At 41.7% G+C, this 16,055-nt stretch overlaps 1 protein-coding gene across 1 annotated transcript in view; it reads left to right on the forward strand.

The window, feature by feature from the left end:
• Positions 1-9,153: 9,153 nt before the first annotated feature.
• Mrps9 (mitochondrial ribosomal protein S9) overlaps positions 9,154-16,055 on the forward strand; it is a 68,622-nt gene continuing 61,720 nt past the window's right edge. The window contains exon 1 of the mRNA XM_042695519.1: positions 9,154-9,306. Within this exon, the coding sequence (XP_042551453.1) occupies positions 9,178-9,306 (129 nt within the window). The 5' untranslated portion in view covers positions 9,154-9,177. The remainder of the gene's footprint in view (positions 9,307-16,055) is intronic.

A 16,055-nucleotide genomic window follows, 5' to 3' on the forward strand; every position in this document is an offset into this window, starting at 1 on the left:
AATGGAATAGCATTCAGCCATTAAAAAGGGAAATTCTGACATGCTACACCATGGATGAACCTAAGGACATTTTGCTAGGTGAAATATGACAATCCAAATTGGATAAATGTTTCATGATTCACTGATATTAAGTCCCTAGAGAAGTCAGAAACATAGAGACAGAAAAAAAACTAGTTTTGAGGGCCTGTGGAAAAAGAAATGTGGAGTCAATATTCCATGAGTACAATGCTTCAGTGTGTGAAATGAAAAAATACTGGAAGTTTATGGTGGTAATAGTTGTACAACAATGTGAATATACTTAATGCCACCATATTGTACTGTAATGGTTAAAATGGTTGAGTTTATTATGCATTTTTCTCAGCATAACAGTCATAATAAATATAAACAAATTTTGCCAGATGAACAAGATCATGTTACCAGAAAATTAGCACAGCTAAATTGACTTTAATCCATGTGTGTGGCAAGAGAAGAATTCAAGCAAGACAAATATAAGTAAAGGTGGTACCATATTTTCAAAGAAAAATACAGTAAAGAGAACACATGGATGGAAATATCACCACAAAACAACCAAGATCCAGAACATTATAAAGGAATACTTCTCAAATCTTTATGCTAATAATTTTGAGAACCTGGAAGAACTGGACGATTTCTTAGCAAATATCGACATGCCAAAACTAAACCAAGATGAGTTAAACTAACTTAACAGGCCCATATCAAAACAGCAATAAGAGACCTCCCATCTAAGAAAAGCCAAGGACCGGATGTATTTGCAGTGGAATTCTACAAGACCTTCAAAGCAGAACACATGAATACTCCTTCAACTCTTCAATGAAAGTGAAAGAGAAAATTCACTACCAAATGCTTTCTATGAAGCCATCATAACCCTCATCCAAAAAACAGGCAGGGAATCATCAAAGAAAGTGAACTATAGACCCATTTCCTTGATGAACATCAATGCAAAACTTCTCAACAAAATTTTGGCCAATCAACTTCACTAATTCATCCAAAAAACCATACACCACGTCAAGCAGGATTCATTTCAGGGATGCAAAGCTGGTTCAATATATGCAAATCAATTAACATAATTCATCACATCAATAAGAACAAGAATAAAAACCACATGGTTATCTCAATAGATGCAGAAAAAGCATTTGACAAGATCCAACACCCCTTTATGATGAAGTGTCTGGAAAAATTAGGAATCCATGGAACATTCCTCAATACAATAAAGGCTGCATATGACAAACCTACAGCCAGCATTATACTTAATGGTGAAAAACTAAAGCCATTTCCTCTTGACTCAGGAACAAGACAAGGATGTCCACTCTCTCCACTTCTCTTCAATTTAGTATTAGAATGCCTATCTACAGCAATAAGACAAGATGCAGACATAAAGGGGATCCAAATAGGGAAAGAAGAAATAAAACTCTCCCTCTTTGCAGATGACATGATCTTGTATTTAAAGAATTCCATGGACTCCACTCCCAAATTACTCAAGCTGATTCAAAACTTTGGCAAAGTAACAGGGTATAAAATTAACCCTCAAAACTCAATGGCTTTTCTGTAAGTCAACAATGAGAAAAGTGTGGCTGAAATTAGGAAAGCAACTCCATTTGTAATAGCCCCACAAAAAATAAAATACCTAGGAATTAACTTACCTAAAGAAGTGAAGGACCTCTATGATGAAAAATTTAAAAACCTGAAAAAGGAAATCAAAACAGAAATTAGAAAGTGGAAAAACCTCCCATGCTCCTGTATTGGAAGGATCAACATTGTGAAAATGGCAATACTTCCCAAGGCTATCTACAACTTCAATGTGGTACCTATCAATATTCCAACCCCATTCTTCAAGGCAATAGAAGAAGCAATCCAAAAATTCATATGGAACAATAAAAGACCCCGAATAGCAAAAACGATCCTCAACAGAAAGAACAGTGTTGGAGGAATTTCAAACTCTACTACAAAGCCATAGGAATCAAAACAGCTTGGTACTGGCACAAGAAGAGCCTCAGGACCAATGGAAAAGAATTGAAAACCCAGAAATGAACCTACAGATCTATAGCCACCTAATCTTTGATAAGGGAGCTAAAAAAAAATAGAATGGAAGAAAGACAGACTCTTCAGTAAATGGTGCTGGCAAAATTGGCTAATCACCTGTAGAAAACTAAAGCTAGATTTTTATATATCACCCTGCATGAGAATCAACTCCAAATAGATCAAAGACCTCAGAGTCAAAGCAGATACTCTGAAAACATTACAGGACAGAATAGGAGATACCCTAGGTCTCTTTGGCACAGGCTGAAATTTTCTTAATAGAGACCCAGAAACACAACAAACCAAAGAAAGGTTGGACAAATGGGATTGCATGAAATTGCAGAACTTCTGCACAGCAAAGGACATAGCTAGCAAGATCAGTAGAAAGCCCACGGATTGGGACAAGATCTTCACTAGCCATACAACGGACAAGGGTCTCTAAAATATACCTGGAACTCAAAAAACTAAATCCCCCAACAACAAATCCTCAAAGAAACAACTGCCCAATAAATAAATGGGCTAAAGACTTACAGAGAAACTTCTCTAAAGAGGAAATAAGAATGGCCAATAGACACATGAAGAAATGCTCAATCTCTCTAGCCATAAAAGAAATGCAAATCAGCCGGGCGCTGGTGGCTCACGCCTGTAATCCTAGCTACTCAGGAGGCTGAGATCTGAGGATCACAGTTCAAAGCCAGCCCGGGCAGGAGAGACTGTGAGACTCCTATCTCCAATAAATCACCAGAAAACCGGAAGTGGCGCTGTAGCTCAAGTGGTAGAGCGCTTGCCTTGAGCTGAAGAGCTGAGGGACAGCGCCCAGGCCCAGAGTTCAAGCCCCACGACCGACCAAAAAAAAAAAAAAAAAAAGAAATGCAAATCAAAACAACATTGAGATTCCACCTCACCCCAGTTAGAATCAAGAACTCTAATAACAACAGATGCTGGAGGGGATGTGGACAGAAGGGAACTTTACTTCATTGTTGGTGGGAGTGTAAACTTGTTCAACCACTTTGGAAAGTAGTATAGAGGTTCCTCAAAAGACTCCACATAGAGCTCCCCTATGACTCAGCAATCCCACTTTTGGGCATTTACCCAAATGTTCACAAACAAGACCACACTAAAGCTACCAGCATGACTATGTTTATTGCAGCACTATTTACCATAGCTAAGATATGGAACCAACCCAGATGCCCCTCAGTAGATGAATGGATCAAGAAAATGTGGTATATATACACAATGGAATTCTATGCCTCCATCAGAAAGAATGACATTGCCCCATTTGTTAGGAAATGGAAAGACTTGGAAAAAATTATATTAAGTGAAGTAAGCCAGGCCCAAAGAAACATAGGTCCCATGGTTTCCCTTATTTGTAATAACTAGTATATATCTGAGACAAGCAGATAAGGTAAGATAAGATGATGTTAAGTGAAATGAACCCCAAGATAAGGATGTAAGTGGTTTTTTTTTTTCTTTCTTGCTATTGTTTCTAATGTATTTATAAGGTACTACATGATTTTTTGGTTGCTTTGTATGTCCCTCCCCCACGGTATAACCCCTGTTTTCACTGTATTTGATGTTGGTATAATTTGTGGAGGAGAAGGGAAAAACAAATCGTTTAAGGGATACAGGTTGACCCATTGCAACAATGAGATGTAGAAGATGCTATGTCGAAAAATGAACTTTACAATTTAGGCTGGGGTGGGGGGGAACGGTGCTGGAGAGGGGAGAATTTAGTTGTGGAGATGGGATGGAGAGGATAGTAGAGGAAAAACAAAGGAGGAGGCAACAATGATTGATAAGAAATGTACTCATTACCTTTCTCGTGTGATTGTAACCCCTCTGTACATTATTTTCACAACAAAAAAACATTAAAGAAATAGAGAACACTTGGCACAGAGTTGGTACATGTAGCACAATGGCACTTTATCTTCTTCAAGTTTTGGACACAATAGGAAAATTGGAGTCCTTTCTGGTTGGCAGGTCTCTCTTAGGTTTCCTGAAAGGTTGCAACACCAAAGATTTACCATCTGGACTTCTTTTCCTTATTTATTTTTTCCTTCTTACTTTCTTATTCTTTTGTAATCCCCTTCTACAATTTCATTGTCAGACAAGTTTTGGTTTCATTAGCATATCATACCATCCAAAAGCTATATACATATAGGACACAATCCCCAGACTGCTTTTCTACTATTCTGTATCAATAGGAGGATCACTGTCAATGGATTATATATAATGAAATCTGACATACTATTAAGGAACATATTGTAAGTTCTTTAAAAAAAAAAAAAGTCCCCAACTCTTTAAATGGTTTATGAAAGCCACTTGCCTAGCTGGAATAAGTCTGGACTATGACTAGAATTTGGACTTTTTTGGCCAGTCCTGGGGCTTGAACTCTGGGTTTGGTTGTTGTCAGTCCGCTGGAGGACAGAGGCAGGGGTTGGGACAGGGGCAGGCACAGGGGTCTGTGGATCAGGAACAGGACCCAACATGAGGTCAGGTAGTGCATAAGGCAGGGGATGTGCCACAGGTGAGGAAGATAACAGAGTCAAGGGGGTCAGGAGAGGAAGGAGAGGGGGAGAGCTTTTGGAGGGATTTTGTTGCATGAGCAAGATTTGAAATATGGGGCAGAAGAGACAGAGGAAGGGACAGGAGCAGAAGTAGAAGAATCCCTGCATGTAAGGAATTTCAGCCCATTTTTCCTTCTGCTCACAGAAATTGCAGAGATCGGTTAGTATATTGAAATTAAAAGTCCCACTTTCAGGCCAGCACAAGTGGTTATTGAGCTGCTACATAGGCCATTCCTTGTTAGGCCTAGAGGTGCGAGATTAGCCAATAAGCAACCCAAAGGAGTATGTGGGTCTGGTTTGGAATTTTGGTTTCCCATAGTGCCCAGGCAGCCCGGGGTAAAACTAACTCGGAAGAAGATGTCCCTGTCTTAGCCAAAGAGTTACCAAATAAAAACAGAGAAGACCAGGCATCCATGATCATTCTCAGCACCATGGCTAAAGACTGGAGGGAGACTCGGGCAGGAGTGCTCGTGACTTTTATGGACAGAAACAGAAGGAACCAAGTTCCCTGGGGGAGCAAGCCTGGACACCCTGAGACAGGGGTAAGGGACTCACCTAATCCAAATGTGGTGGATACATAGGGACTGAGGTCATGGTCCAATGGAGAGAGAAAGGGAGAGAGAGAGACAGACAGACAGACAGAGACAGAGGCAGAGAGACAGAGACAGACAGAGAGACAGAGACAGAGAGAAAGACAGAGAGACAGAGAGAGACAGAAACAGACAGAGAGAGACAGAGAGAGACAAATAGAGAGACAGAGACAGAGAGAGACAGAAAGAGATGGAGGTAGAGGTAGAGGTCCCTGCTGAGTTTACACAGGTAACCAATAGTATCCCAAGCTACTAGGTGGTGGTCCAGGGGATATGCATAGCTTACAGAGGCAAAGGCTATGAGGTCTTTTCAGATGGCTGTTTAGCCCAAAGTAAGCTTGGTGGGCTATGTGTTCCTGCTGGAGGAGGCCTTGGGAAAGACAGGAGGAGAGAGGCTGAAAAGCACAGCACTACCACCTTCCTGGGCTCCGCACCCAGGTGTGAGGTTTTAGGTGAGGAAAGAACAGGCAGGGGCGGTAAAGGTGAATAAAAGAAAAGTTTGTTGGGGTATGTATGCTCCCGGATGAACTCCCTCATCAGGATCAGAGAGGTAGCGCAAGTCTGGTTGTAGCAGGGTTTATATGGCCTGGGTCAGCAGGAACTTTTAGCATGTAACTTGTTTTGCAAGTTTGAGCAGTTGAAGAATGATTGGAACAGGTGGTATATAAGGAAGTGGCTTTTCTCGGTACCTCTGTCCTCTAGCGTCCTGACAGTTATTGTTCCTGAGCTTTTGTGTTCAAGGCTAATGCTCCTACCACTTGAGCTATGGTGCCACTTCCAGCTTTTTTGGTCATTAATTGGTGATAGGAGTCTCACAGACTTTGCTGTTCAGATAAGCATTGAACAGCTCTACTCAGATATTAGCTTCCTGAGTAACTAGGATTGCAGGCATGAGCTACCAGTGCCTGGCAAGAATTTGCATTTTTAACAAATCTACGGGTTTATACGTTATCTATTGCATAACAAATTTCAGTAGCTTAAACCGGTATTAATTACCTCCCAGTGTTGCTGGCAAAGAGCATGAGCACTATGATTCTGGCTTAGGCTCTTCTGAGGTGGTTATAGATATATAGACAGAGGCTGCAGGTATGTGAAGATGTGGCTAGACAATGCACCTCCAGGGTGCTCAGTTGAAAGGTTTTTATTAGTAAGAGATTCTAGTTCTCATTAGGGCAGGGCCTCAACTGAATTCTCCAGGAAACCCCTTCCAGAGAGAAAGAAAACAAACTCTCTCTTCTGAGAGACTTGAATCCAAGGTTGTACTCCAAGACTTTCATCCCTTCCTCTTCGAAGGCAAGTCCTTCAATCCAGATTTTACTCCAAGGGAGAGGTCTACCTTTTGAAGAAGGAATACCAAAATGCTAGACAGTTTAAAAGCAATACAGCAGGTATATTTCTGAAATTGCCTTACCAAATTACCTCCAGTATCTCTGGAGGCCCAGAATCAAGACGTCAGCACAGTGGGTTTCTTCTGAAGACTTGTGTTCCTTGTGGATAGTTATCTATCTTCTCCTGGTTCCATGTGCTTGTATCTTTTCTAGTTAGTTAATTAGGTATCTTATTAGTTAATCATTTGAGACAGAGTCTCACTGGCCTCCAATTTGCAATCTTTCTGCCTTCTCTGCACAAGTGCTGGGATTACAGGTGTGTACTACCATCTTAGAAATGCCTTGGGAGAGTACTTTGTCTATCAATCACATCAGGTTAAATTGTTTTCTTTTTCTTTTCTTTCTTTCATAATCTTTTTATTTATTTATTTATTTTTGGGTCCGGTTGTGGAGCCTGAACTCTGGGCCTGAGCGCTGTCCCTCAGCTCTTCAGCTTAAGGGTAGCACGCTACCACTTAAGCCATAGCACCACTTCCAGCTTTTTTTTTTCTGCTTATGTGGTGCTGAGGAATCGAACCCAGGGCCTCATGCATGCAAGGCAAGCGCTCTACCACTGAGCCACCTTCTCAGCCCCATCTTTCATCATCTTTAAAAAAAAAAATAATGCCTAATATCAAATTGAATCAGCATTCATCCCAATGGTCACAGTTTAACATAATTCCTTCAGTTAAGAATCTATTTCCAACTTGGAAAAAATTATATTTAGTAAAGTAAGCCAGGCCCAAAGAAACATAGGTCCCATGGCCTTATTTTCAATAACTAGTATATGTCTGGGACAAGCAGAAAAGGTCAAAAGCTATGTACATATGACTAGATAAGATGATGCTAAGCAAAATGAACCCCAAGATAGAGACACAGTGTTTATTTTTCTTGCTATTGTTTCTAGTGTATTTATAATGTACCATGTGATTTTTTTTTGTTGCTTTGTATGTTCCTCCCCCATGGTATAACCCCTGTTTTCACTGTATTTGATGTAGGTCTAATTTGGGGCGGGGAAGGGAAAAAACCAATGTTTAAATAGGGATACAGGTTGACCCATTGTAACAATGAGATGTACAAGACACTATGTTGAAAAATGAACTTTATAATTTAGGGGGGGAAGTTTGTGGGTGGGGTGGGGGTGGGGGAGGCGGGATAGGGGGAGTGTAGCTGTGGAGGTGGGAGAGAAGGGATGGTAGGGGAAAAACAAAGGAGGAGGCAACAATGCTCGATAGGAAATGTACCCATTACCTTGCTCATGCAACTGTAACCCCTATGTACAGTATTTTTACAATAAAAAAAAACTTTAAAAAAAGAGCCTTTTTCCAAGAAAAGTTACGTTAGGAGGAAAAGGACTTGAACATCTATTTGTTTGTTTGTTTTCAGGGTAAAACTTGACTCCCAATTCCATGAGCTGCACCTCTGCTCTAGGAACCACACATTCTAGAACTACTGGCCTAATCAATCCCCAGGTTATATATAATGAGAAATCCAGGATTGCCATAAATGAAATTACCACATGCCAGACAGGAGTCAAGAGCAGGGCTTGGTTCACAATGGACTGATTTCATGAACCATCCAGTGTTTAGTCATCTTTAATTAATGTTCTCTGAAGATCTGTAGCTGTGGAACCCATTAAACTTCTGTGATTCCTCTAGGCTACCGTTTTTTATATTGATCCCAAAACTCCTATAATTGCTGGGACACATCCTGAGATGCCTTCAAATGTGGAAGTGGGCTGATTTTCTGGGGGAGTACTTCATTTAGTATTTAGTTCAAGCTGGGGCTTGAACTAAGGGCCTTGTACTTTTGGCTTTTTCACTGAAGGCTACTTGAGCCACACCTCCACTTGTGGCTTTTGGCTGTTTAATTGGATATCAGTGCCTCTTGGATTTTTCTGTCTGTGCTTGGCTTCAAACCTTGATCCTCAGATCTCAGCCTCCTGAAGAGCTAGAATCATAGGTGTGAGCCAGTAGCACTGGTCTGAGACTCTCATTTCCCTTGGGGCCTTTCTTCCTTCTGCTCAATTGGGTTGGGGCAGGAAGAATGCAGCACGGGGTGGGTGAGCTATTGAGAGCAGTTTCATCAGGACATCCAGTGAAATGTTCTTTGGTTGTCACTGTTGCACACGTCTACATCAGGATTGTCTCAGCACTGAGCGAATGATTTTCCTTCTACTTAAAAAAAATGGTTTCTAAACTTATTTTAGGCCACGAATCATACTATTCTACAGATCCCAGACAGACCGCCAAGGAAGGGAGATTTACGAGGGCAAGGTTCAGGAGACTAGGCGGTAGGTGCAAACACTGGATTGGTTAAAAAGTCTGCGTCCAGCAGACCAGACTGCAACTGAAAGGCCGGCTTGAGATGAAGTGCCAATCTAAGAACTCACTCCTCCTCCTCCTATTGCTCCTCCCCCCTAGGGCAGTCGGACACGCCCCCCTGGTTCCACACACCCAATCAGCAGTTAGAGATCGCGGGTCACTGGCCCTAGTCCTCGGTTTCAAAGCCCCGGGAAAGCTGTTCTTCCGGACCGCGGGGAGGCTGGCGCCTTTCTGCGCCTGCGCAGCCCCAGGCCCCGCCCCACCGCCCCTCCCGCCAGAGTCTCCCGCCGGCAACATGGCGGCTCCCTGCAGGTGCGGGGCGCTTTCCTATCGGCTGTTTCTCGGGGTTAGGGTTAGCCTGGCGCGGAGGCAAGAGTACTGGCAAACCGCAGCGGCTGAGTTGCAGACAGGTCCCGGATCCCAGGTAAGGGCCCGGGTGGTAGAGGGATCTGCGCCTGGGGTGCCTCGGGTTGGGGCCTGCTGGAAGAGGGGCGCGGCGGGGCACTCAGGTGCGTGCCTAGCCGTGTCCACCCCGGGAGGTGGACACCGGACCTTTGCACTGACCTGGGAGGCTGAAAGGAGAGCGTGCAGACGATAGCGGCCGAACAACGTGCCTGGAACCTGTGCAGTCTCGATCGTTTTCCTGACATGTGGCAGAGGTGGAGACCAGAACTGGCCCACTTCATCCCAGCGTCCCAAGCTGGCTGGCTGGCTGGCTGATGCTGCCAGACTACTGACATACAGCCTCAGGAGCCGGAGCCGGGTTTTACCCGGGAGAAAGAGCGATTAGTTGCGGTGATAACTGTGCGTGTGAGGCTTCCGTGGGATGGATAGCCAGCTGGAGAATTCCCATGAGGCCCATAGGTAAGGATGTGTGTGCCCCCAGAACTGGCTTACAGGCCCTTCTGTTCCTACCCTCTAGGGGGTTCAGTGAAGCTTTGGAAATGAATTAGGTCACAGGGAGCATGTCCCAAATGGGGAGAAGATAGAGGATCAGAGCTCCAAAGGACCTGCAATGATAAGGGAAAAGAGGCCCCCCCTCCCCCCAAGACACTAAGAATGAGCTGTCCAAAGAAGTAAGGGGAAAAGAACCCAATGTGGAGTCGTACTAACTGGGGAATGTTTTAAGGAGATAAGTGCCAGTACCATATATTGCAAAAAAAAAAAAACACGCTTTGCTCTATTGAACAAAATACCACCACCTTTTCTATGTTCTTTCTTTTAGGTTTTAACCTAAGTCAGCCTATCTATCTATGTATTCATTGAGCAGGGTTTTTTTTTTTTTTTGAACATGTGCTGAAAATTTTGTTTCCTCAGACAACACCCTATCCACATAACTAAATATGAAAGGACCTATAGCATACAGACTATTTTTATTGCTGAGACTTGATGTGTTTATGGGGTGGGTGGTTTGCCTTCCCTCTCCAATACCTCTTAATCTTATTCTATCCTTCTGTTTGATGTCCATATTCTTATTTTTTAAAATCATGTACAGACGTAAATGCACATGAATACTTTTTATATCTAATGGAACTATATTGAGTTGCATACTTTTTGCTTTTCTTACACATCCATGGAAGAAAGCCTCATTAGTTTCCTGTCATGTTTCAAAAACATTTCTTAATTACTGAGTACTGTCTTCCCATTAGCAATTTTCAGTAACCATCCTGCTGTAGTTCTTAGGTATTAATGCTTTCATTTCTGTGGAAGAGACTTTCAACTATGAGGTTATTGCTTTGAAAGATGTGTACATCTTAAATTCTAATAGATAGTTTCATTCAGCTGCCCCAAATGGCTGCAAACAAATCATTTTATCATTGATGAATGCATTGTTTGTGTCTACCTACACTAGGATTTATTTAATTTGTTTATTGCACTAAGATGATGAAGACTGAATGTCCTTATTTTTTTTTCCCCTGACCATCCTTGAAATAAAGCCTCTTCTTCAAAATAGCAGATGTTTACAGAATACTTCTCTGAAGTCAGGTAAACAATTTTCAGTCTAACAATTTACCTGACTAGTATCCATACTTAAGTACTTTCAAGAGATGGTCCTAACAAGGCTGACTCTCCACATTCTCTCTGTGTGTGTGTGTGTGTGTGTGTGTGTGTGTGTGTGTGTGTGTGTGTGTGTGTAAAGGCTGACTCTCCACATTCTGTGTGTGTGTGTGTGTGTGTGTGTACTGGGGCTTGAACTCAAGGCCTAGGTGTTGTCCCTTAAGCCTTTTCTCTCAAGGCTGATGCTCTACCACTTGAGCCACAACTCCACAGCTTTTTGTTAGTTAATTAGAGATAAGAGTCCTGCAGACTTGGCTGGGCTGGCTTTGAACCACAGTCCTTATATGTTAACTTTCTGAGTAGCTAGGATTACAGACAGTTCTAGCTTTCCAGATTCTTGAATCTGGACAGCATATATTTTACCACATGAGATACAGCTTTGATATAACTGAAAAACTTAACTGCTTTAGATATTTAATAAGTTCATGGCGTAGCTCAGATATAACTGAAAACCTTAGCTGACTGCTTTAGATTCTTAATGAGTCCACATAACAATATTTATAAAACTCCTTGGCACAGAGCTTGTCTTAAATATTATTTCTTTTTTGTCTTATTCTTGCTTATTGTTATTATAATAAGGGTGATATAGAGATGAATTACTGTTTCATAAGTCGGTTAGTAATACACTTCTTTTTGATAATGTCACCCCCTCCTTTGCTTTCTCTCATGCTTTCCATTCTGTCTCTGCCCACAAGTTGAATAGTTCATTTTTTACATACTGTCTACTAAGTACCACTGCTGCATTTGTCCTTCCATTTCTGTGCCCTCCCTTACCACCATTTCTCAAAGACACATAAATGAATGAACAAGACAAAATGAAAATTAAAACTGTTTCACTTTCTTGGAATTCATTTTGATGAATATTGCTACATATGATCAAGTGCAGAGGCTTTGTGCCTTTCTGTTTCTCCCCTAACAGTATCCTCCTTTGATCTCACTGTGTGTGAGTGCCTATATAATTTATTATGTCCTGGTGTATTTTATATCTAGCTTCTGCCTGAGAAAAACATACTCTGTTGTCTCTCTGAACTTGGCTTACCTCACTTAACGTAATTTGTTCTGGGTCCACCCATTTCCTAGCAAATGAGGCAACATTATTCTTTCTAATGGCTATGTAAAATTCCATTGTGTATAAGGACCACATTTTCTTTATCCACTCAACAATTATAGGGCTTCTGGATTGTTTCCATAACTGGGCTAGTGTGAAAAGTGCAGTAATGAGCATGGATGTACAAGTGTTTTTTCAGTCGTGGGGCCTGAACTCTGGACCTGAGCGCTGTCCCTCAGCTCTTCTTTCTACCACTTGAGCCACAGTGCCACTTCTGGCTTTTTCTGCTTATGTGGTACTGAGGAATCGAACCCAGGGCCTCATGCATGGGAGGCAAGCACTCTATCACTGAGCCATCTTCCCAGACCTGTATAAGTGTTTTTTTAATAGTATCCTGGCTTATGATGTTCTGAGTAGATGCCTAGTAGTGGTATGGCTGAGGCCTAGGGAAGATCTGTGTTTAGTTTTTTGAGGAATCTCCAGACTGCTGTCCAAAGTGGTTGTAATAGTTTACATTCCCAATTACTAATGTTTTTTGGGGGGCGGGGGTTGGTCAGTAGTGGGGGGGCCTTGAACTCAGGGCCTGGGCACTGTCCTTGAGCTTTTTTGCTCAAGGCTAGTGCTCTACCAGTTTAAGCAACAGTACCACTTCTGGTTTTCTGGTCATTCATGGTAGATAGGAGTTTCTTGGACTTTCTTGCCTGGGCTGGTTTTGAACTGTGATCCTCAGCTCTCAGCCTACTCAGCAGCTAGGATTACAGGTTTGAGCCACTGGCATCTAGCTTATTAATATTTCTTCCTTTCTTTTTTTCGTCTTTCTTTCCCTTCCTTCCTTCCTTCCTTCTTCCCTCCCTCCCTCCCTTCTTTCTTTCTGCTTTTTTTTCCTCTCTCTCTTTTCCTTCTTTCTCTTTTTTCCTTCTTTCTTTCTTTCTCTCTTTCTCTCTCTTTCTTTCTTTCTTTCCTTCTTTCTTTCCTTTTTTTTTCCAGACCTGGGGCCTTAACTCAGGGCCTATGTACTGTTGCTGAGCTTCTGCTCCAGGCTGGTGCTCTACCACTTGAGCCAACGCAACTACCAGCCTTTTCTGAGTAGTTTACTGGAGATGAGTCTCACAGACTTTCCTGTGGGGCTGGCTTCGAACCATGATCCTCAGATCTTAGTTTCCTGAGTAGCTAGGATTACAGGTGTGAGCCACCAGCCTCTGACCTTATTAATGTTTCTTATTGGTCACATTAACACTTATATCCACTTCTGTATCTAATATTAATAGGTGCATTTCTCTTGGGGCCCATGTTTCATAAAACAACAGTTTTCATTGCCGTTATGTTTGACTAAAATGTGTTTTTACCTCCTTTTATCCCCAAATATGGATCATAACCCATTAGTTATGAAATCTCTTCAGAGGTTACAAACAATTTAATGGGTAGGGAGAATAGAATAGCAGTATTCACCAAAGTATCTCATAGAGGGTGCTTGGTTTGTTTGGTTTATATGTATAATTGTGTATCAGATGATAGTATAAACAGATAAATACTGTATGTCACAGAAAAAGTTTGAGAAACAGGAATGCATCAACGAAAAGGAAACAAGTTTTATTAAGTGATTACTCTTGAATTCTCTATCCTGGGTTGTCAACCTGAGTTTTTAATTGGACTCTTGTCTTACTAATCTCATGGAATCCATGTTTCATATCAATGTGCCGATACAATGGCAAATATTTGAATGTCTAGATATCACTTGTGAATGGCCAAACTTTTCCAGTAACACCCATGTACTGTGAGATTTACAGAGTACTTCAGAAATACAGTGCCTAATTCAGACTGGAGTTATAGAAGGTAGAGAGGTGATCAGCAGCAGTTTCCCAGAAGGGGTAAGAGTGAAGAGAGAAGTATATTAAATGAGTAGCAATTAGGAATTACAAGAAAAACCTACAGATATTCTGTTCTGGGAAGATGTAATAGATGCATAAAGGTAAGAGAGAAGCACAAAGTAACAGTGGGTTCTGGCAATAACCAGTAACTGTGTAGAGTATAAAGTTTGGGCAAGAGAATGGTCTTACTAAGCCAGGCACATTTGCCTACAACACAACTGAAAGAGTCATTTTTGCCCAAGTTCCCTCTCTGTTTCCCAGCGTATGGAGAGGGGAGAGCAATTCTCAACTCTGCCTCTTAGAGACTAAGGTTTAGAAGTGTTTATTGGGAAAGAAACGAGGTGGTCTGACGCATGGAGAAAAGCAAGTGGTGACAGGGAACAGTGCAGTGCTCGGTCAGCTCTGCATGTGAAATCACTGTCAAGGCGTTCTACAGGATACCTCTTCAGAAAACCAGTGTTAGAGCAGAGTCAAAGAGCCACCCATAGACCCATACACAGGCCCCGGGAAGGGTTGCTTGTTTAAAGTTTTTGAGCTACTTCCTGAGTGTGGGCAACCTTTACCACCCTCCCCTGCAGCAGCATAGATAACTGGTATTATCTGTGACAAAGTTAATGGGAGTGCTTTGCTTAGCTATGAGACCTCTAAAATGAGTGATGAAAGTAACTAAAAGTATATAAGGCTAGATTTGTTTTATTTTTACGTAGGTTTCAATGATGACAAAAGGAATTGAAAAGTTTGGCAGAGGTCAAAGTGTCATCTGCTTGCTGTGCTAAGATATTTTTTTTCCCCACCTATCACAAATGAAAGTAGTATTGGTGTTCTATAACAGTTACCATGAGCTCTTTTTTTTTGGGGGGGGGGGGAGGGGGTCCGGTCATGGGGCCTGAACCCTGGGCCTGGGCGCTGTCCCTCAGCTCTTCAGCTCAAGGCTAGCGCTCTACCACTTGAGCCACAGTGCCACTTCCGGCTTTTTTTTTTTCTTTTTTTTTTTTTTTTTTTGCTTATGTGGTGCTGAGGAATCGAACCCAGGGCCTCATGCATGCAAGGCAAGCGCTCTACCACTGAGCCACCTTCCCAGCCCCACCATGAGCTCTTAAATCCTGTATGAGTACAATTAAAATAGGAATGCTAACTTTGGTTTCTATACATTTATGGTCTTTTAAAATTAGAAAAAGTAGTAGACGCATTGCTATTTTGAAAAATATTACACAAAATATTAGGATATTTTCCTAAAATTTCTTTTGTGCTAAGCACTTTCTTAGTGCTTAAAGCATTCAGAGTTTTTCCTAACCCAATGTGCCCATGTTGATTTGGACTGCCTGTGGGAGAAAAATGATCGGTGACATTTGATGGCTTAGTCCTGGTGTTTTTGGCTTCACATGTAAAAGCATTTCTGTTTTTGTCTCGAGTATTTGTTCTTTTTATCTTTCAGGCACTCTTGGTGGTTATAACTGACTATTGTTTGTTATTTGGCTAAAAAATGCTTTGCCCAGCAAATTTTATAATTGACTTGCAAGCTGGATGTGGTGTGTTTCCAGTTTGAGGCCGGGCTGAAGTACATAGTAAGTTCCAGGCTAGCATGGGCTACAAAATGAGACCCTGTTTCAAGAGGAAATTGACCTTCATTTGTATCAGAGGCTTTATTCAGCTCTATAAATAACTTACATGCCTCCCCAAGGTAATTTTTGAAGATTTACATGCACATCTATGTGTGTGTGTACACACAACATCTTTTCTTTTTTTTTACCCTTTTTGGGCCTTATGCATCCTAGGCAGGCTCTCCACCACTGAGCTACAACTGTAGCTACTTGGGACACAGAAATACATATATTTAGTCCAGTTTATTAGCAGTGGAAAAGAAAATGCCCTTGGCAGATAAGTTGTTCCCTGTTAGATATCTCCCCATCTTTACATGATTATAATTTAATATGTTCCCCATTGATTTAATTATGAAAAATGCTTATACATTAAAGTCTTGTTTTCATTATATAGCAGTTAATAAACTGAGCCACAGGTCCACTTCCAGCTTTTTGGTGGTTAATTGGAGTTAAGAGTCTCATGGACTTTCCTTCCAGGGCTGGCTTTGCACCACCATCCTCTGATCTCAGCCTCCTGATTAGCTAGGATTATAGATGTGAGCACTGACTTCTTTGTTCATTGTATTCTACTCATCAGAATCAAGTCAGTAGGTCCACC

Source organism: Dipodomys spectabilis, unplaced genomic scaffold, assembly GCF_019054845.1.
Source record: "Dipodomys spectabilis isolate Male_0828 unplaced genomic scaffold, ASM1905484v1 ptg000187l, whole genome shotgun sequence".
NCBI classification, from domain to species: domain Eukaryota; kingdom Metazoa; phylum Chordata; class Mammalia; order Rodentia; family Heteromyidae; genus Dipodomys; species Dipodomys spectabilis.